The following is a 22,038-nucleotide window of genomic DNA, read 5'->3' on the forward strand; positions in this document are numbered from 1 at the left end:
ACGTCGTGGCGGGCCCTGACAACAAGCGGTATCTGGGGGGTCGAGCATCAGGTTCCACGTGAAGCTTCGTTCTAAGGGTGAACTTCTGCTGGTGTCTGCAAACCTCCTGGGCTCGGTTCCTAGCTGTCGGGAAGCCTGGTAGCTCCGGATATCGATGATCTCGTACATGCTTTCCTCCTGTCCCCTGCTACCCTCCGCGGACGGGGGGGGTGAGCCTCATGGGAACCCCTATGTCTTGGTCTCCGCAGCATCGGCTGCGCGCGTATCTCACTAGTAAGCCGAAACACCTTTTGCGTGTTGGGAATGGGAATCCATCTAGAGCGTGCGTCCGCCTCTGTGGCGGGATGGAAGCAGTTCTGAATGCGCATCCTCTCCTCCTCATGGATTCTTTGGCAGCTTATCGTACTGTGAAGCTCACAGGCTGCTGGGGAAATGCTGGCTCTGTCTCTGGTGCACGAGGCGTAGCGTTACAAAAAATTGCACGCATACTGTGGTGCCCCCGCCTCGGGGGTGATAAGTATGAACGCCACTGTTGCGACGCGTCTCGAACATCGGGGGGTTTCTAGCGGAATTTATACGGACAGAGGCTCTGGTATCTTTTGCATGTCTCCACGAACTTTCGCAGATATCCTCACAGCTTTTTGCGGCACTTTCGCATGCCTTCTCATTAGTTATATCTATAGCTAGAATATCACTACACCCGGTCGTGGGCGCTCAAGGGATAGAGACATCACGCGAGAGCCAGTTTCGCTGAGTTTAAGCGATGAGAAGCTGCGCCCCATCCGTGCCCATATGTCTATGTACATATGTACATATTTCTAAATACGCATGTTTGACGGAAGGCAATATCTGGGTTGCTGTATGTTCTGAAGCGCGCTGTGGCGCCCGCTGCTGTGTGTGCGCAGGTTTGGTCTTCTCAGTTTGTTCCTTCTTGGTCCTTTCCTCTGTGAACCGGCCGTTGTCCTCCATACAAGCCCCCCCTCCGACTTCCCTGTCTCGTGTTTCTGCGCCTGGCGCGGCTTCTTGGTTTCCGCTATGGCGCGTGGCTGCTGCGTCGGATGCCCCAGCCTCGCCCGAGGACGACGTCATCCAGGATGATGACGGTGGCGACGGCGATGAGGCGCATGAGGAGGCGGGTGACTCTTCGCCCGATTCGACGGCGACGACCGATTCGACGGCGACGACCGATTCGACGGCGACGACCGATTCGACGGCAACGACCGATTCGACGGCAACGACCGATTCGACGGCAACGACCGATTCGACGGCAACGACCGATTCGACGGCAACGACCGACTCGACGGCAACGACCGACTCGACGGCAACGACCGATTCGACGGCAACGACCGATTCGACGGCGACGACCGACTCGACGGCAACGACCGATTCGACGGCAACGACCGATTCGACGGCAACGACCGATTCGACGGCAACGACCGATGCGTCGACAGGGGAGGTCTCAACGGTCTTCTCCAGCGCAGTGGATCTGCAGGGCGAACGGCCAGTTGTCTCTGAATCGAAGTTCGCAGCCGCCGCCCAAGTGCTGGAGCAAGAATTCGATGCAGACGTGAGCGACGGCCCATCTCCAGACGCGATCCGAAGCGTCGGCGACAACACGCTGGTAGAAGAGCAGGCTGCCACGCAGGCCAACTTCGTCTCCTACCTCCAGTCGCGTATCGAGGATGTGCCTCCAGTAGGCACCGCCCTTGTAGACCGTAAGTCCAGATGGATCCAGTCTTGGCCGCACGTGGAGAGAGGGACCATTCGCCTTGGCGCAAACGCGAGTTCTTCACAAACGTCACTCGCCTGAACAGATGCGCACGTTTCCGCGAACCTGCAGAGAGAGGAGAGTCTTTTCGTGCGATGTGGCGCGCAGATGCCAGATGCCTACAGAGGCGCGGGGGGGAGGGGGGCGGGGGTGGGGGGGGGGGGGGATGGTGTGCGCTTGTCGGCTGACGTCGTCTGCAGCACACAGTCAGCGAGACACTGACATCGCGTTTTAATTGGACATGTCCTCAATGCAGATGTTGGCATGAGCTTTCTTGAACGGCTCCTCGGGGCGTGCCTTGGTGGTCTCCGGAGTTTAAGCGTCGGTGCCTGTTCATGGGTAGCCGACCCAACTGTTCGATGTCGATGTGCAGCCGCTCGCATGCATCTGGCGGAGATTATGCTGGAGCTGAGCCGCTCTGCAATACCCAGCGCCGATGAAGCCGTGACGTGGATGGAGCGAGGAAGGGAGCAAGTCGGCGAAATGGCCGCCATCGCTGACGCCGTTCGGGCAGACAGCGTCCGCGAAAAACTCCAGGCTGTTCTTCACCTGAAAGCCCATCTAGACTACCGAAGCAGCAGGCTAAATGGGCAGATGGAGACCAAGCCACGCAACGCCAACATCATCAGTGTAAGTGCAGGTGCAGCCGCGACGTACACCGCCACTGCCGCGTCATATGGAGCAACGATCTCTTGTTTGGCGCTGCGTCCTGTGAGGAAACGAGCTCGCGCGCGGTCGGCGTGAAATGCATCCTGAGATGAGGGACAAAGCTGGAAGGGTAGTCACTCGGAAGGGAGGAACGAAAGAGGCGGGGCGAGAAGAGGAGGAGTACCGGAATCCGCCGCTGCCTGCGCACTCTGTGCGGCCGCGCGGTTTCCCGCTCTATGTCGTGGAACGAACACGGCGGGCGGTTGTCTCTGGCGTGCGCAGTCCTGCGGACAGCATGGCACCGCGGGGGTTTAGGGTTTCTGGTTTACTCGCGCGTCTTCACTACAGGCACGCATCCCTTCGTATCTCCGCACCCCACGCCTCTGTGGGGGGGGGGGGCTGGTCATGCGGCTGCGCGTGTGGCGGTTTCTGTTACGTGGTTTCTCAGGGTTTTTTTGCTGAACTGAAGCGGGTGAAGCGCTTCGCCATGAAGCGCGTGCAGAAGATCTACGTCGAGGGACGAGCGCTGCGGAAGGCGTTTAACAAGCAGTGGGCGAAAGTCAGGCCCGCAGAAGAGCGCCTGCAGGCCGCCTTGGAAGACGGCAGGGATGCCGTACGCCGCAACCTGTCAGACTTGGCCAAGGTGGCGTTGGGGCGCGCGGAGGCTTGCCGCGGAAAAGAAGACGTGGTCGCCTCGGAGCGCCGCAAGCTGGCGCACATGCTCAAGAAAGCGAAGGATGCCGCAGGCCAGTGTGAGAGCATCGGCAGGGCCGTCGCCGAGCAGCATCGCCAAGGGCTCGTTATGGAGCCGGCTGTGCTTGAGAACGCGGACAGAGCCCAGAAACTCGCCGACAGCCTCTTTAGCGACATGGAGAGCGCAAGACAGAGCTTGACGGAAGGCGTGGCGACCTCGAGCAGCGTCGAGAGCTGCGCCCAGACAGCGCTAGGGCTTCTGGATTTGGAGCCTCTCGCTTCCTATCAGGATGACGGCGTGCAGGCGACAGTAGCAGAGGCACGTGAGGCAACGAAGAAATTCCTCGAGGAGCACACGCGGCAGGCGCAGCAGCTGCTGGGAGACGGCGGCGAGGCGTTTCAAGCAGCTTCAGAGGCGTTCGTCGCGTGTGACGCGGCGACAAATGCCTACTGGGTGGCGGTTGAGGCGGTCACGGAGTCACCGTCGGCGAGCGAGTCAGGTCTGCGGTTGCTGCATGAAGCGTTGACAGCGAAACTGGCGACGGTGCAGAATTTTGTAAGGCTTCTCAAGGAGCTGGAGTCTCTTGTTTCGGAGGTGCTCGCGGCAGAGACGCCAGTCACCGTCGGCGGCATGAGGGCCGCGATTTTGGACTTGAATCGAGCCGCCGCTCGTCTGAAGACGCTCGAAGTTGTGGTCGTTTGGAGTCATATCGCGCGAACGGCCATGGATGTTTTGCCGCCGCTGGAAGAACGTCTCGCCGCGGCACAGCGGCAACTCAGCGCGGCACCTCACAGCGAAGCCCTGCAGCAGCTGAGGTCGGCGGTCGCCGCCGACCTGCAGGTGTGTGCGTCAGGCAAGGCGCTCGCGGCGCCGTTGGCGTCTCAGATCGACAACTTGACAGTGCGCATGCAGGAGACGGTGCAAAAAAAGAGCGATGCTCTCGCGAAGGTCGAGAAAGCCATTTCGAACGCATTCGACAATATCGCGAAATACCTTAAGTTCGTCTACGAGCATGCGAGGAGACGGCCGCTGACCTCTGAAGCGGAGAAGCAGTTCGTGTCTGCGCTTTCGTCGCTGAACCCTCGCGCGCTCGCGATTGCCCGCAAACACTCCGAAAAGAGTCGCGGCAAAGAAATGCGGAAAGCAGACGCGGCGTCTCTCGTGTACTACATGCATGCGTCTCTCTCTGCGAGTGTAGCCGTGCAAGCGTTTCGCGATGTCCGCGAGATGGTCACCTTTGCCGATGCGAGCGGTTTGCTTGAAGAAACCAACACGCTGCGGGCGCAGCTGCGGGAGGTGCAAGACGTGATTGGCAACTACGTCGACCAGTGGACGCCGCAGACGGTGATCAACAGGCTCAACAATGTGCAGGACTACCTCACGGAAATCGAGACGCGCGTGTATAGCGCCGTCAAGTCTTTGAAGAAGCACAAGAGGGTGCTGCACCAGAAAGCTAGAAAGCTCGCCACGTTTACCGGGAAGTTCTACAACGCGACTGGGCAGATTCTCGGCAACGACTTGGCCACTGCAAAGAAGTACCTGTTGGGCTCTTGGGCGAAGCGCCGCGAGGTGGCTCGCGACTTGGTGGAATACAAGAAGGCTGGCGTGGCGCTGATGCGCTTGGTGGATGGGAGAGCAGGGCCGATGAGTTTTGACGAGGGCGAGGCCTTGATTCAGCACGCCGAAGAGCTCAAGTCGAATGCCCAGAGGCTGTGGAGACTGCTCAAGTCAATCTTCCGGGCGGTTCGGAGCAAGCTGAAGACGATGATGCGGCGAGAAGCTTTCATGCCTCTCTCTCTGAAGGCCAAGTCCGTTCACCTGCGCGAGCAGATTGACTCTCTCGTGAATGGCTTGTGGGCTGCGGCGCAGGCGACGTATCAGACGCAGGTCCAAGTCGAGGAAGCTGTCTCAACTTGGAAAGGCGCCGCTAGTCAAGTTCTCCAGCGCGCCATGATGAAGAAGCTCAGCTCGATCCGGGAGAACGAGACCAAGATCTTGAAGCACGCGGCGGCGAAGCTCAAAGAGACGACTCACCAGCTGGAGATAGCGGCGGCCTTTGCCAGAGGGGATCAGGCGCCTGTTGACCACCAGGAACGCAACGCCTGGGACGAGACTCGCGAGATGCTCCTGGGCATGGAGCAGTCGCTGGCGGCGACGTTGCAGTGGGGATCGAAAGCGGCCGCATACGTCACGGATGTAGGTAAGTGGCTGAAGGCTCGCCCGCGGGTGATCGACGACGAGGCCGCCTCCGAGTCTCGCAGAGCTGCAGTGAAGCTGCACGCGCACACCGCCGAGGTTCTCGATCAACTAGAGCGGGCTGTCTACAACTTATCGACCCTGCTTCGCACAGGCATAGCCGACAACGCGGCGGCAGGGTTGGAGATTTTTATCAGCGAGCAGGAGCGCCTCGGAGCGGAGCTCGAGGATCGCGTCAATCGCCTGGATGCCCTCGCGGCGGCCATGGAAGGAGCGATGAAGGAGGCAGCATCAGAGACCTGGCGAAAAAGCGCGGGGGAAGACGAAGCCGCGGAGGAGCAGTTGGCGGCGCTCACAGAGGACATGCGGTCGCTTCTCGCGCAGTGCGATGAAGGCACTGGAGCGCCTGACGACCCCGAGGCGCTTTCGGCCGGCATCGACAAGGCGGAGCGTGGAGCGACGACGCTGGTGGAGAGCGATACGCATCTGGCTCGCGTCTTGGATCATTTCAAGGAGCTTGCTGACGGCAACCGCGCCAAAATCGGCCTCCTTCGGGATGCCGTGGCGAAGGCGGAGAAGACTGCAGATACGCTCCGGCCGGTGCTGAGTTCGCTGGAGCGAGAACTCGAACTCACCGCGCTGATGAGAGCGACGCGCGCGCGTAGCGCGGCTGCAGCCGAAGTGGAGAGCGAGGTGGCGGTTGTCCTTCAGAAGCTGCGCGACGAAATTCCTGCGTTGCAAGAGGCGCGAGGCCGCGACATCGTGGAGGATGAGTGGCGCGAGGTCTACGAGCTCACTCAGCAGGCGATTCAAGTCTTGTACGAAGCCGGGGAGAAAGAGCCTGTGTGGGCGCAAGAGTTGGAGGGGCTGAAGCAGCAGCTGAGCCGAATCAACGAAGAGTGGGAGCAGACAATGCGAAAGGGGCAGGTGAACCAAGATCTGCAGCAGAAGATAGATACCATGTGGCAGCTGGGTGAAGCGATGACAAAGCAAACGCAGCAACTCACCGACTTGCTGGCGGCCGAAAAACGGGCTCACGGCGAGCTCCGCGAGCTGGTCGACGTCGTGTCTAGACGCATCTCGCGCCACACTGTGCGTCTCCAGCTGAGCAAACTGGAAGACATCGCCCGCCAGGAAGCGATTGAACGTGAGCTCATCGCGACTCTCCAGGGGACTGCCGGCGCCATGCAGCGGCAGCTGGAGGATGTGAGGGACTTGCTCGTGTCGCAGAGCGCGCGAGACGAGCAGGGCGACACAGCCCTTTTGGAGGCGGCGCCGACAGTCGATGCCGCTGTGGAGCCAGTCGTCCGCGCCGTAGGCGACGCCCTCTCAGACGCGCAGGCACAGCTCCAAGATGTGCGGAGACCCGCGCTGGAGTCTCTGCTTCGCGCGCTGGCGGCGCCGGACACTGTGGGACAGGAGCCTGTGGAGGCACGGGTCGCCACTTTGGGGCAGAGCGTCGCAGAGGACCAAGAAACCCTGGAGCGTGTTGGCAAAACCCTGGCGGAAGTCGAAGACCTTCGGGCCACCGTACAGCGGCTGGATGCTGAGAGGCGGTCGAAAGAGAGTATCATCGTTCTTCGCAGCCTCCACCCCGATCTCGAAGAGAAGGCCGCGGAGCTCCTTGCCGGAGAGCAGAAGCTGGAGTGGCGAGCGCGTCTGCAAACACACAGAGGCTCTCGCTTCGCTGCCATGTTCGCAGAGTTCCTTGGCACGAACACAGAGGCAGGCGAAACCGCAGAGCTGCAGGGCGACGAGCTGGATGCGGCGGAGATCGACAACATTGGCTCGTGGCTGGAAGAGAGCGTGGAGCTGCTGCAACGCGCTGCGGAGATGCGGACGACCTGGTCGCCGAAGTTGGAGGAGCTGAAGCACGCTTTTGAGCTGTCAGAGGCGCATACGGCTCGCGTGACTCATCCGGATGCCCACGACAGTGTCAAGCCGAGTGCGGACAGTGTCGAAGCGGAGAACGCGCGTGTCGGGAAGCTCGTCGGCGAGGTGCTCGCGGCAGACCGTGCGACCGATGAGGCCTGCCGGCGACTCCAGCGGCATATTGAATTGATTTCGGGGAAGTTCCGAGTGTTTAAGAGCAAGGTCAACATCGTGGCCAAGCGCGACACACAAGTCCAACTGAAGGACTTTATCGCTCAATTCACAGACCGTCTCCGTGGCCTGCGCGGGCAGCTCGACGAGTTCCGCAGTCTCCTGGCGAACCAGCGCCCTGCTCTAGCGAAAGCGGGCGAAGAAGGCCCCGAGGCCGCGATCTCCGCGGAAGATCTGGAAGAAGCAGACCGTTGGGCGCAGAGGGTTCAGGCCCTCAAAGCGCAACTCGAGGAAACGTGGGCGGCGTATGCAGACGACCGTGAGCGGCTCGCGCAGATCAGCGAGGCGCTGCAGTCGCCGCTGGTGCCCACCGAGGAAGCGACGGAGTACGCGGCTTCCGCCAGCCTCGCGCCGCTGCTGAGCGAGCTGCTGAACGGCGCCGAGGAGAATCGCGTGCGCGCGCAAGAGGCAGAGGTCCTCGCGCGCAGCATCGCCGATGACCTGAACTCCCTGAGATCAGAGGCGCCCGCCCTGCTGGAAACTGTTCAGGCTGGCCTCCGAGTGTATAGGCTGACGGTAGATCAGGCGCTGCTCAGGAACAGGGTAGACGAACTTGTGGCGTCAGCGAACGAAAGCGGGCGCGAGGCTGAAGGCCTGATTGCCCAACTGCGAAGCATCGTGGCGTGGGCTAAGGGGCGGGGGACGGTTGTGAGCGCCTTCGACCTCGACGACGATGCGCGGCAGGCGATAGGGACAGCGCGAGCGAAGCTGGCGGCCGAGAGCGTCGCCCGCCTGAAGACGGAGTTTTCTGCTGTCTCCAGCCAGATTGACACGTTGGAAGAACAACTGCAGGACGCGGAGGAGATATCGGGGGGCGGCGGGCGTCTGTCTGAGGAGCTCGAATCTGCCAAGCTGGCTTGGTCGACCGTCACCGAAAGCGTGGACAGGGCCGGGGATGCGGTTGAGTTCGCAGAAAATAAAACCGCCGAACTCGACGCGGCGCTGAGAGCGGTGTTCGACTTGCTAGCGGATTTTTCTGGGTCTGTTGCGCGCGAAGGCGTCTTTGGTCTTCTTGACGCGGAAGAGAGACGGAGGCGAGAGATCGAGCATGTTTGTCAGAATGTCCTCGCCTTGACCCACGAGATGTCTGCCGCGCAGAGGGACGCGGCGAACGCCGACGCCGAAGATGGGGATTCTGAAGAGACGGTGCAGCTGTTTGATCGCGTGGACGGTTTGCTCCGCCGCAGCAAGGACCTCGATGAGGCAGAAGGTCAGGTCGCAAGAATGGCGTGGGAGATCAGCCAGACGGAGGAGACGGCGGATCAACAGAGCGAGTGGGAAGAGCGAGAGGACACGCGAGACGCGCTCGTCTCTCTCCGCGCAGTTGTGTCGCAGAACAAAGCCAGCCTGAGCGAGTGCAGCTCGCTCCTCGCCGACGCCACATCTCGCCTGCAAGATATCGAACAGCTGCGAAAGGCGCTGGGCGCGTCTAAGTTTTTGGCGGAGTTGCGTAGCCGGCAGACTGCCGTGGCAGAGGCTGCTGCGGAGTTGGCGGATGAACTCGAGGCCAGCGTGACGGAAGCCATTCGCATGGCCTCTCAGCTGAAGGCCCTGACTGGAGCGCAAAGCGCAGAACGCGTTGAGGGCGACGACACAGCAGTGGTGCCGCAAGCCGAGGCCCTGCTGGCTGCTGCCTGGCCACGCGAAAAGAGAGCAGAGGAGGCCGTTGCGGATATGTCGGAGCTGCTCAACGGCGTGGACCGGGAGCTTGTGGGTCTGAAGCCGTCTGCAGCCCAAATGCCTGAAGAGAGCGCCGCGCGACTGAGCCGCGCAGAGCTACGACAGACGTCTGTGCGAGACGAGGTTTCCAAGGTCGACGTCCTGCGCATCTCCCTGCTGCATGCCCTCCAGCAAGTCGAGCTTGCGATGGAGGAGGTGCGTCAGTCTCCCGGGACCGATGGCGAGCAAAATGCTCACCAGGAACGAATCGGGTCGCTGCTTGAAAATCAGGAAGGCGTGGCTGAGGAAATCGCGCGCTACCAAGAAAGCGTCGAGCGCCTTCAGTTGCAGATTGATGGCGTGTTGGAGACGATCGCTGCAGTCAACCGCCCAGACGCCACCCTGCTGGAGCGCGCCCGCGAGCTCGGACCCATCGCAGACGATCTGCAGCACTTGGTGGAGGAGGGCTTGGCGAATGCCCAAGCGCTCTCGGCTATCCTTGCAGAGGCTGACAACAGAGTGAACGCCTCGCGTGCGGAGTGTGCGAAGTGGGAGCCGCAGTGGAAGCGGTTCGAAGCGCTCGAGGCGTCGGTCAGTGTCCTCCTTGGCATGGTTGAAAAGAATGCGACAGCGCTCAGCGCGCTCCGAACCCAGATGGCAACTGCCATTGTAAACGTGGAGGCCATCAGCCGTTTCTCACAGGCATCAGGCTTCGCGTCAGTTCTCGAGGGCGTTGAGCAGGCAGCGGAAAGCACGCGAGCCAACGCCGGCGCGGTGGTGAACCAGGCGACGGAGGTGCGGTCTGCTGTCAGCCGCGCGTTGCAGTCGTGCCGTGCCGCGCTTGCTAACGCAGGCCATGGAGAGGATATCGCCGAGCTCGCGGCTGCACAAGAGGCAGCGGCCTTTGTTCTCGACGACGGAGTGAATCGTCTGAACCAGGCGGCGGCGGAGGTGAAGGGCATCGAAGCGGCTTGGGAGGAGCTGTTTCAAACCGGGACTGTGCTTCAGGGGATTGAGCTCGCAAGCACAGAGCTCGAAGAGCGTCGGCGGCAAGTTCTCGAACGCTTGGAGCCCCTGGGGCCTGTCGTGGAGGGAATGAGACTTTCCCTGCAGCAACTTGGCGCACTGCTTGAGCAACTGGGGCAGGAGGTAACAGAGGTGACTAACGGCATCCAGGAGGTCGTCATCAATTTGAGTAAAGATGTTGCCGGGATTGAGTCGGCGCTGGATAGAGCCCGGCAAGAGATCATGGAGATGACCGCAACTGCAACCAGTGTGAAGCAAGAAGCGAAATCTCTCCTGCGGACGCTCCGCGCCCGCCGGCGAGGGGACCTGCCGGCCGAGGAAAGCGAAGCTCTTCGAGAGGAGCTGCGTCGCCAAGTTGCCGCGCTTGATGCTGACGCGTCTGGATTGTCTCAGTGGCAGCAACGCGCGGCCGCGCTCCACGAGGAGAACGCGCGTGTGAGGGAGGCGCTTCAGCAGCTGCGTGCCAGGAAGCTCGCTGGGGAGCTTGAGGACGCCGTCGCGCGATCGGAGGCTGCAGCCTTGAGCAACGATGCCTCCCTCGATCGTCTTCGCAGGCGACTGGACGATCTTCAACGCGGCTTAGAAGTGGTGCGTGCGGAAGGCGCAAGCAGCATCGACGTCGCTGCGGACTCTCAGCTGCGCATTTTGGTCGACAGCATCGACGCCTTGGCGGCGCGAATCGAACGGCAGGAATCCACGCTGAAGGACCTCGCCGCGTCGTTGGCAGAGCGGGTGTTTCCCGCAGATCTCGCGACCACCGAGCAGCTCTGGGCAGCCCGAGAGGCCCTTCGACCCCTTGAGCAAGAAACGGTTCAGGCCTTGGATACGCTCGAGAGTCTTTTGCGTGAAGCCGCGTCTCTGCAAGAAAGACAGGAGTCCTTGGTCGCGGAACTCGAGAAGGCGGAGAACGCCGCCAGTGCAGACGGGCCCTCGGCCCTACACGCAGTTGCCCGCGAACTCCAGAGACACGGAGCTGAACTCGAAGCGGCGCTTGATAGAGGACGAAGCACTGCCGTCCGAGTTGAGATCTGGATGCGTGAGCAGGTCATGACTGACGCAGTGGAGAAGCTGCTTCATCCGATCTTGGCAGCCAGCGAGCGTCTCGGCGACCTCGTTGAGAAGGCGGAAGAAGAGGTCGCGAGCATCAGGACAGAGAGTTCAAAGTGGCGCGAGATAGCTGCAGACGCCGCCCGCCAGCTGGCCGCGACGCTGCAGAGCGGCGAGGCGGCGTCTGCGGCCGTCGACAGAGTGACCTGTCATTGCCAAGAGGAGGGTCGCTGTCCGTTGAATGAGCTCGGCGCCTTGACGACCGGTGCAGAGAGGATCGTGCAGCAGGCGAGTGTGGCTGTGGGCAGCCTAGAAAGCAAAGTGCAAGCGACTCGGAGCTTGTGGCCCAGCAGCAGCATCGCGGCCCCGGAGTACCTGCAGCCGTATGTCGCACGAGCTCAGGATGGCTTGCATGCGGCTGAGGCGCGCGTGAAGGAGCTGCAGAAGGACGTTTCCTTCATCGCGGAAGATCTGCAGGTTTTTGGTGACCAAGCCGCGGCGACGCTCGAGGCCGTGCGTGACCTCATCGAGCGAAGTCTAGGCGAGGAGATGGCAGTTGTGAACGGCGTCCAGGAGCAGTTCGCTGCGAAGAAGGCGACGATCGAGCGCATGGCGGCTGAGGTGAAGCAGCTGAAGGAGTACCTCGAGGGCCTCGCTGAGTCGAGGAACTACTTGGATGCCGTCTTCACAGCTGACGCAGCAGTCGCGAGGGCCGAGAGTGTGCTTCGCGAAGTCAAGGATGAACTAAGCGACATGAGCGAGGTGCAGCTGGCAGAACCTGAAGAGGGAGTTTCAAACGCTTGTGTCGACAACTGTCCTCTGAAGGGGACTGTTCACGAGTGGCGAGGCCGAATCGAGACGACTCGCGCGCAGAACGCCGCCATCGTCGCGGCCGCCAGGACCGTCGTGGATGAGGTTGAAGCGAATGTCTCAACGGCCAAGTCGCTGCGGGATTCTATCGTCTCCAGCTACGAAAGTGAAGCGGCGGATGTGACTGCCGGGGTCACGTTCATGAAGGTGTTGACCGCTGACTTGCACCGATGTCTCGACGGCCTAGGCCGCGCCCGCGCCCTTCTGGGCGTCGTCGAGGAAATCCAGGTCGCGCTGCCGCAGGCAGGAGATCTTGTGCAGGACGAGTCTGGCGTCGTCTTCCAGGCGCTGGAAAACATCGAGCAGAAGTTAGCAGAGGCGGCGGCGCTGACTGACCAATGCAAGGCGTCGTTACCCGACATGGCTCGTTACAAAGCGCTCGCAGGGGCGAACGTGCACGGCGCAGCCGCGGCTTCAGACCCCGCGGCCTCGGGGGCTGAGACCGCCTTCCAGCTCGCAGTCCAGCAGTCTCGCCAGGTGATGCATGAGCTGGAAGAGGTTGCGCAGGCGGTGGAGGCGGCGCAGTCCAGCTTTCTCGAATTTTGCCGAGGGGCCGCGACGCGCACCGCCGACAGAAGCTTCGACGCGGCGGAGAATTCTGCAGTCGAGATGAAGGAACTCGTCTCCGATGTCAACGACATCGCGCAGTCGCACGCAGCGCTGATCCAGTTGAGCACCAAGCAGCAGGGCTCGAGCGCATCTCGTGATGTGGAAACCGAGGTCGCAGCGCTTCTCGAATCCGCGAACGCAGCGCTGGCCCAAGCGGAGCGGCGGGCGAAGCGGATTCAACAAGATGTGACTCTTATTCGGGAGGGTGTGTCTACTGTCCGTCGCGCGGAGTCGTCTCTGCGACAGGCACTTCTCGACGGCGACCGTTCGTTGCAACTCAGTCTGACTGCCGTCGACGCCACTGAGGACGCTGTGCGGCAACAACTTCTCAGGGCCTCGACGCTCGTTCAAGAGATGGACACTGCCGCGCGAGTCATTCGCCAGTTGCCGGTCAACGGAGAGATTGTCACGGCGAGCCACGCCAGCAAAATCAAGCAGACGCCGGAACCAAAGGTTGGGAACGACGCTGCGCCGGCTCCACCCAGCTCCGCAGTGGCTGCCGAGATGAAGCGCCTTTCAGAGCATCAACAGCGAGCTCAAGCGAGCCTGGTGTTCCTCCGTGACCGTATGGCGAGGCTCCAGTCGGCAAACGAATCCATGGAATGGGCCGTTCGAAGACAGGCGGAGGCGGCAGCAAAGTTGGGTCGCTTTCTGCAGGGAACGAGATCCCCAGAAACAAACACCGAAGGAGGGCGTGCGCGTCGGCTAGCAGAATCCGAGGGCGAGGCGTCAGAAGACTCCGCGTTCCTGCAGAAAAACGGTGCGTCGGCTTCGGTAGCGAGCCGCGCGGCGTCGCTCCTTGCGATTCGCCAGGACGTGGCTGTGGCGAGAAAGGCTGTCGAGGATGTCGAGAAGGCCATTGAGGATTTGTGCAGAGGACAGGAGGATGCCGCGAGGCACGTCCAAGAGCTGGAGGCGGCCGCCAGAGAGCTTGGGACGGACGAGCAGCAGCCAACGAGTGATCCGGCGTTAGACACGATGCGGCGGGAGACGCAGCAGATGATAAGCGATGGCATGCAGCTCTACAAAGAGTACGGAATCCAGCTTTCAGATCTGAAGGATAGGCGCGCAAAGATCGAGAGAGCGATCGCCCGGCAGTCTGAAGTTGTCCGGGAGTTGATCGCGGGCCTCCAGATGTCTCAGACCGATCTGTTTGAAGTCTCGCGCGACCAGGTGAGGAGGCTCTTGACAAAATTCGAAACCGACAACGAAAACGCAAAGCGCTGGATCAAAAACATCCGTCGCATCACGACACAACTCGCCAGTGTGCCTGACGAGCGGGAAGCGGAGAAGGCGCGCCGCCTGGTTCAAAAAGTCAAGTCCGTCGTCCGTGAGATCCAGGGCACGGAGGAGGTCATGCTGGAGGACATCAATACATTGCAGACGCTGGGGCTGGGAGCCGACGCAGCGAGCGACGATTCGCGAGACGCCCTGGGCGTCGTTTACCAAAGGGCTCGCGCCGAGGCGGACTCGCTGCGGCAGCGGCTGTCGAAGCTGACGCGCAACATTCGGGCGCGCGAACGGGAAGCCGACGAGTCCCTCCTGCACAGACTGGAGGCGATCAGTCTCCTGCATTCGCTGGATTTCGCCATCCAACACATGCAGCACACGAGCACGCAAGCGGAGACGCGAAAGGCCGCACTCGGCGACGCCCTGGCTCGAATTGGCAGGATGTCTGCAGCGCTGGAGAAGGCGGGCGGCGATGCTCACAGCAGTGGATCGACCGCAGACGCCGCCTTCTGGATCAAAACTGCCGCAGATGTCTCTGCTTTCCGATCCCGCGCCGAGGAAGCGCGTGCGCAAGCGACCGCGCTCATTGGCGGCGCTGAGGCGTTCCTCCGGGTCGCCTTCGAGGACGTGAAAGACGCGCGTGGCGTTCTGAGTCAATGCAAGGTCGATCTGGAGCCGGTCCTCGTCAGTAGATGCGTGGGCTTGGAAGCCATGCTTGGCGCAGTCGCGAGCACGACGCTCCCCGGTCTCGAGGCAAGTGTCATGGAGACGCTCGAGAAAATGAAGGTCATGCGACAGGCGCAGCACGCGCTTCAGGAGGCTTTGATTGCCCACGCCAAGGAGGCACTCCTAGTCAACGTGCAAAAGGCTAGCGAAGTCTCCGCCAGGAGCAACGATGTTCTGAGGGAAATCCGCGACACAGTCAATGAGATGCAGCAAGCAGTCGCGCGTGCAGGGCTTAAGGCGGGCGCGGCTCGCAGGACCCCGCAGCAAGTCGGAGATGCTGCTGCTGTCGCCGAGCGGGATGTCGATGCGGAAGCAAAGCTCATTAAGTCGCTGCAGCGAATGGCTGAGCACGGGGCAGCGCTGGCGAAGAATCTGAGTATTGCCGCGGATGCCATGAGAGCGACGCTGGTGCCGACAGCGATCGTGGAAGTGCTCCCAGACGCGTCGCTCGCGGCGAGCGTCAATCAGCACGCCAACGACGTTGAAGCTCAGACGCGGGCTTGGAATGCTGAAGCGGCCAGCATGGTGGCGGAGATGCAGGATATTGTAGGGGAGCTGCAGCGGACCTATCAGACCGTCACGCAGTCCTGGGTACGCCACGAGGTCACCGCCTACCTCGCGGTTGTCAGCGCCCTTCTTCGCAAGGCAGAACTTGACAGGGGCGACGAAGCGGCCCCGGTTTCAGAGCTCTTCAGAAGTGCCGTACTTCTGAAGCGCGCGAACTCTCTGCTACGCAGCGTCCCTGGGCCGTGGACTGACGACGCGGCGGCGGACGACAGGCGCGCGGGTCTCGTGCAGAAGGCTCACGATCTGGGTCAGAAACTGGAGAGTCTGATGGACCGGCATCAGTTGAGCAAGTTCGAGGGTGTTGTCTTGTCAACTGGGAGTGCCCTGCGTTCTGTGGACGACGCCGCTTTGCCTTCCAACGTGAAGAAGGCTCTCGCCGCTCTCGGCCGGACGCAGGCTGAGGCTGCAAGACTTCTGCGCATGAGGTCGAAGCTGCCTCAGATGGGGAGCAAGGAGCGCGCACGCTCTCAGCAAGAGCTGCGCTCTCACCTCAATCTGGTGGCGCGTCAAACCAAGGAAGCTCTCAGCATGCTGGAAAGCGTTATGCTTAACGAAAAACAAAAGGGCGATTCGAAGACGCAGCGGCTGATTTCGTCGCTCACGCAAGGCGTCGAGCTTGCCTCGCAGATAGCTCGCGATGTCTCGGAAAAAGCTGGTAGCGGAGGTGACGCCGACCGCGCGTCCGCACTGGCGCGCATCCGTGCCCTTCAGAAGCAGGGCGAATATCCTGTCGCCGTCAAGGAGGAGCTTTCTGACGCTTTTGAACGCACAGCCGTTCTCCTCGAGCACGTCCGTCGCGAAGCCGAGCGTGGAGATGGGGCTTACGCCGCGGGCTCGCCTGCGGATCAGTCTCAGGAGATGCCGGAAGCGATGGAAGGTCTGCGGCGTCTCATAAAGGATATGGACGAGCGCAACCAAGGAATGAAGCAGTCGTTGGAAGCGGCCTTGAAGGCGCTTCAGAAGGCGCACGGCGCGGTCAGGGAGATGAACGCGCAACGCAGTGTCGCTGCCGTTCCCGCGGACGGGGACGAAGTGCCGGCGGCCTACGTGGAAAAGCTCACTCACATCATGGAGGCCGCCGACAATGACCGCAGAAATCTCGAGGTTGGATTGGGCATTGGTCTAGGAATTGTCTTGTTTCTCCTCGTTATCGCCAGCGTCGTATTTGTGTTTGTCAAGAGACGACTCAGCAGACGTCTCAGTGTGCTGTCACGTACCGATGACTCATTTGACAAGGAGGCGAGCGCGCAGGTTGCCGCGCCGTCCCAGCAGTCCAACTAGCGGTGTCATTTCATGATACAGGTATGTGTCCTGGCGAATGGATCCTGGTCGGAACTCGTTCATTGGGGCGCCCACTGCTACCAACGAGGGCGGTCATCCGACATTGTGGGGTCATTCAGTCTGTTCGTGGCAGCTGTGAATCACACCTATCGAAGATCTCTCTTCACTGTTTTTTTGTGACTCGCGGCATGGCTCCGCCCCCGTTTGTGCGGGGCAGGGGTTTCCCAGTTCAGAGTTGAATGTGAACTGTCCCGTGTACAACTTCTTGGCGACGCGGGCGGCCGCCGTCACAAAAAAAAATCACTTGTGTTCGTTTTCTCATTGTCTCCGTTGTTGAGGCAACCGTACAGTAAACCCTAAACGCTAAACATATGGTATGAGCTTCAGAGCGTTATCTGCACACATCCTATGTCTCGTAACATTCTCTTCGGAATTCATTCTCAGGAGTGAAAGGTCGGCAGCGACCGCACGCTTTCTTGCGTTGCGGTTTCTCGCAAAAGACCCCGAACTCAGGGCGACCGAAACAGCATCGCAACACTTGATTTCCGTGCACCAGTTGGAGTGGCCGCTTGAGTAGCGTCACTTATTTGCGAAACAGAACCCGCTGAGTGCATTCGAGGCGGTTTCTCCCTTCAGCGGGTCGTGGCGTGATATCGCCCTGGTGCGGAGGCAGTTCAATGAGCACACGCTTGCGCAGAACTCCGACTTTTCCAGTGCAGCAAGAGTTACCCTCTCGCAGGAGTTCGGACGGTCACCACCGTTGAGGCCCATGGAAGTCAGCCACCCGCCTGTGGCTACATTTCAGTATTCGTGTCGAAGCTTGAAGTCGGCAAGTGTGTTCGTAGCGAACGGATCAAAGTGGTGCAAAGTTGTTTTCCCTCTAAAATTATGCAGGTGAGATCGTCTCCCGACGCGCTTCTTTCCGCTCCGGCGGGCAGCGCTGATGGAAGGCTTATCGCGGGTAAGTGGAATTTGGCGCCAACACGAGAAGACAGAACGATGCAAAGGGCTCGAGTCCCCTTCCTATTCATTCACAAAAAACCCCGGAATCTCAACTAGACAGGTTGGTGCATTTACAGTTTTAAAAAAAATCCCTCTCAGTCGGATATGATGCAAACATACACACGTTTATGCGATAGTGACGATGGGACACTCTCTTAGTGATGGCCTCTTAGTGCGAGATCCGGCATCCATGAGTCGCTCCAAGACAATTCAGAACTTCTGCCACGTTGGTGACTTCCTCAGTAGCACGACTCCCCAGCTCGTGTTGGGACAAGTTACTCGATTTCACAACGGAAGTAAAACGTCTTCCAAGTCCGTGTGATTCCGCCACCCTTGTAGAAGGTCAACAAAAGTGGCCTTCAGATACCTCTGTTCACTCACAGTCGACGCCTGCTGCCGTGGTTTGGCGGGACCCAGTAATTGAAGGTAAGGAAGACTCTGTAAGCGCAGTAATCATGGAATAGGTCGAAGAACTATCAAATGCAGCCTCTGGAGGCGCCGTGGAATCAACCAGAGATGTGACCCTTTCAGGCTATCCGCAGCGCTGGACAAGGCGGCAGCAGAGTTCAGTGGTCAAAAGTCGCTCGAAGAACAAGAACTTTCTGTTAGATTATGATACCTGGGAGCAAGCCCTTAGCATTTTTCTCACGCAGCTGCACTCCTCTCTACATGGTTTTCCCTTCGAATGCAGTTATCTACGCTGAGTGGCAACATCAACTGACCTGTCGTCGTCTTCGCAGCCTCCAACTTCGTAGACCGCGCGGCAGGACTGCCAGCGGACGTTTCCTCTTGCCCGCCTTCTCCAGGCGCAAGAAGCAGTGTTCCTGCAGCGTCGAGTCTTTCCCCTGAAGTTCAGGCAGATACAAATAGCAATACCTGCTTGCGCACTGCAACAAGCTCGGCTCTGGGGGTTGATAAGCGAAATTCGGCACAGCGTGAAGTTATTCTTTCGACGGAACCAGATGTCTGTAGTCTCCGGCGCCCGCCACGCACGGTGGTGATACCGTGGTTAGTCTCACCTGCGAGAGAATTGCTTTCCGTTCCAGCCTCGCCCTGTAGTGTGACGCCGTCCTTATTCGGGACGTCGAACTCTGCGCCGTTATGAAGCAATGCCGCTCCGGGGCACTCTTGTTCTCCAAGAGGTTTCGACAACAGTGGAAAGGACGATTCTTCGCCGCCACTGGCGGTCGTCTGCCAATCCGACGACATTGACGCGTCTGTCGACCTTAGCGGGCTCTGCTGGAGGTGAGAGGAACATGTTGCCGTAGACGCAGCCCTGTTCCAAGGGGCTGAGAGGCCGGGTGCACAAAGTACGTCCCCAGTTATTGATTGCAGGAAAGCGTCCATAGGGACATCTGGCTTCGTGGTGTTTGAGGGTGAACCTGCCATGGCCATCGCGACAGTTGACAACAGGCTGGAAAAGTCAAGCATGTTCAGCGAGCTGTCAGAGCTGGGCGGGATGCCGAGAGGACGCGGATGGCGAACAACTTGGCCGTGGGATCCATTTCCCATTTGCCTGAGCCAGCCTCCAGGGTTGAACGCGGCTGCTCGTGGGTCAAAGGAACTTCCCATTCCTGCTTCTCGTGGACGTCCCACTTGGGAGTGGGGCCGAACCCCGCTAGTGGGTGCATTGCTGGAGAGGCTTCCAGACTGACACTGAAGGGACTGCAGGATTCGCTCTATGACGCCTTCGACACCATTTCCCTGCAAGGATGAGGCAGGTGCGGTGCTGAGTTTGGGCGCGAGCGGGTATGTGGGCGTCCCGGCGTTCTTGAAGACAAAGTCGGTCGCAGAAGCTGACATCTCTGGACGCCAAGTTCCGCTGTCTTTATCAAGCGCCAGAATTCCGGTGGTAGGCTGGCGCCGAGCACGTCCTTCAGCGTTCTTCGGAGCGGAAGAACCGTCACCTCGGATTGAGCAACTAAGAGGCACGTGACCTCCCTCGGGCAGAGGCACAAGGACCTGGGCGACCGGAGGAGAAACGATGGGTTCCGACGCGCCACTGTGGGAAGCCTCAGCCAGGCCAGCGATTGCTGCCGCTGCCGCAGCCTTGGCTTCTGCTGCTGCCTTTGCCGTCGCAGCCGCATGGGCAGCGGCAGCGGCAGCACTCGCCGTGGCAAGGGCAGCTCTCGCTTGCGCGTCTTTGCGGCTGATGCCTGCTGGTTGGCCGTTCTCTTTGCTGCGCAGACGCAGCTCATGAACCCCGTGAGCGAACCGACAGCTCGTTTCCATGGGGCAAGACATCCCCTTGATGAAGAAAGAGCAAAGAGAAGTCTTGAATACGTCCGTTGTGGCGCGCAGTTCGGTGTAGTCGTGAGCGTAACGGCACTTCGGATTGCGGCACACGCAGTTTCGAAGCCACGTCGGGCAAAGTTTTGTTTTCGTGAGGTCGACGGCTTCGCGTTGCTCAGAGAGAGTGTGCGCGTAGTTACACCTTGCTCCCCAATGGCAAGAACCTTTGATGTACCAGGGGCACAGCTTCGTCTTGTAGAAGTTGTTGAACGTCAACTTGTTTTTCTTCTCGTTTTGAAGCTTAGTGCCAGAGGTGGGTGGGCAGAAACCGTCGGGTTTCATACCCGACATCGGAGATGCCATTGTGCTGAGGCCGCGAGCTCTACAGGCAATCTGAACAAAATGAGATGGCGCCAGGAAAATGCTAACAGATCGGTGAGCGTGGTGACTCAGAGATTGTCTTCAAGGCACGCTGTGCAGGCTGGAAACGGTCAAAGCCAGGTTTGAAATGGCGAAGCAGCCGGCCTCTTCGAATCTTTGCTTGTCGACGGTGATGTGGACCAGCCCATGGCTTGAGAACTCTACACTTTGGACACACTGCCATGCAGGCATGAGCAGACGGACACACACCCGGTCTTCAGCACGTTTACCGTTGACGAACTCTAAGAATGTAGATAATACACAGACTCCCGCCTTCGTCGTTGCGAGAAAGGACGACGGAGGCAACAAAAGGCAACGCTGGCTTTCCGATCGACGTTGGAGACGGACTCGTTGCCTCGTCCTCATCGGAAACGTTATCCTAGCCGCCCCTAACAAGCAAACGAGGACAAAGGAGGTTGCCAGTAAATGCGATAACAACGAAACCACCCACGTGATCCGGCACACCGTCAGAAGCGAACGAGTTCCATTTGGCACCCCAACATGGATCACCTCTTGGGTCACATGCTCCAAACACGTGACGATTTCATAAAAAATGTCTACAGCACTCAAAACTGGTCCATCGTCAAAGCAAACAAGTGTCGGCGAATTCATGCCGCCTGAGCGGCTCTGGGCCGTCTACCGCGTCACTGGGCTGGAGTCCACTTTGCACGTATGTGTACGCAGTCTAACGTCTCCAGGCCAAGGGCGGCACCGCGCAGAGCTGCTAGCGGCGGCCGTGCAGGCCTGCCTGAAAACTCCTATTGTGTTGAGATTCGCCACCGCGGTACTAGTGGACTACTCAAAAGCCTCTTGCATCCTCCGTCTACAGCGCAAAATGCAGCAGCCGAATATTCGTCTTCCCTCAAGTGCGGGTGCGGGCTGAGGCGCTCGTGGCAGCTGCAGTCCCAGACTGCAGCATCGTTAGTGACGATCGCCCCTCAGTTCTTTTGCATCTCCATCACAAAACAACACGATCAACCGAAATGCGATAGTGAATTTCGTTGGACTCCATAGTTCCGGAACAGCACTTAATAGCAACGCAATAGCCACACTGTCTGTGATAGAGCAGAACTCACCCCTCTGGTATTGAATGATCTGCCTTCCCCACCTTTAAACGTAGAAAGCAAAAATCCGCAGCACTGAAGCGTTGCATGACTTCAACTGACTGTATTTGTGAATTTTGATTAGTTCACAGAGCCAACACAATCCATCCGGGTGTCTGGCATGTGCTACCATACCACAGTCGGTACGAAGTCGAAGCAAGTTAGTTTGCTGTGAACCGCTGCGTACACGAACTGCAACGCCACGCCTGCCTGGGCCGAATCGAAATTTTGGGCGTCCCGCGAGTCTATCGACTCTGATGAGAGACACGGCTTTGCAAGACGCGGTGAGCCTGCGAGACTCTCCGATCTAAGTTACGCAGCTGTTTCGTGATCTCACGTCTGTATGTCCTTGCGGGCTCTCGGTGCGACAGCTGCTCACCGGCACAGCTCGACGCAACGGAACCGCTTATGCTGGCGGAGGCTCCCCGGGTAGTTAGGTTTGCGAAGCGGCGATACCTGATTCCGCGTAGTGTTTCAGGGTTTAGTGTATAGGCAAACCCCCGCGCCACCCCTCGGGCTACTGCTGCATGTCCGCCTGCGACGTGCGGAATTCCCGGTAGTCAAGAGTTTGAAAAGAGTTACTACACCACGGGAACGCAGGTCAACTGTGAGCTCGAAGAGAAACCGACTCGCCACCGCTCCGTAGATCGCAGCAAATGCAAACGTTCTGCTGTTCTGCGGTTCTCGGCTCTCAGCTGCGAGGCGCCTCTGACACGTGTCGCAGTCAAGCGCCTGCCGCACGCAACGAAGATCGTTATGTGGCTCGGCGTAGCGTGTGCGAATCGGTCAGCTCCGGCCTCGAGGTCCGTCCACGTCTACGCTCTCTTGGATGTTTCAACTACCCACGTGGAAGCGAG

General features: G+C 59.8%; 2 protein-coding genes across 2 annotated transcripts; one reads left to right on the plus strand and one right to left on the minus strand.

The window, feature by feature from the left end:
- Positions 1-218: 218 nt before the first annotated feature.
- Positions 219-16,424, plus strand: BESB_040200 (uncharacterized protein; the record flags this gene model as incomplete). Its single annotated transcript, XM_029362606.1, has 4 exons — positions 219-273; positions 906-1,715; positions 2,142-2,398; positions 2,865-16,424. The coding sequence occupies 4 exons, from the start codon at positions 219-221 to the stop codon at positions 16,422-16,424; spliced, it is 14,682 nt and encodes a 4,893-aa protein (XP_029221571.1).
- Positions 16,425-17,799: 1,375 nt separating this feature from the next.
- BESB_040210 (zinc finger (CCCH type) motif-containing protein) lies at positions 17,800-20,021 on the minus strand (the record flags this gene model as incomplete). The annotated part of the gene is made up of 3 exons (XM_029362607.1): positions 17,800-17,864; positions 18,149-18,271; positions 18,446-20,021. The coding sequence occupies 3 exons, from the start codon at positions 20,019-20,021 to the stop codon at positions 17,800-17,802; spliced, it is 1,764 nt and encodes a 587-aa protein (XP_029221572.1).
- Positions 20,022-22,038: the final 2,017 nt, after the last annotated feature.

The sequence above is a fragment of the Besnoitia besnoiti genome, chromosome II (assembly GCF_002563875.1).
Source record: "Besnoitia besnoiti strain Bb-Ger1 chromosome II, whole genome shotgun sequence".
In the NCBI taxonomy this organism is placed as follows: Eukaryota; Apicomplexa; class Conoidasida; order Eucoccidiorida; family Sarcocystidae; genus Besnoitia; species Besnoitia besnoiti.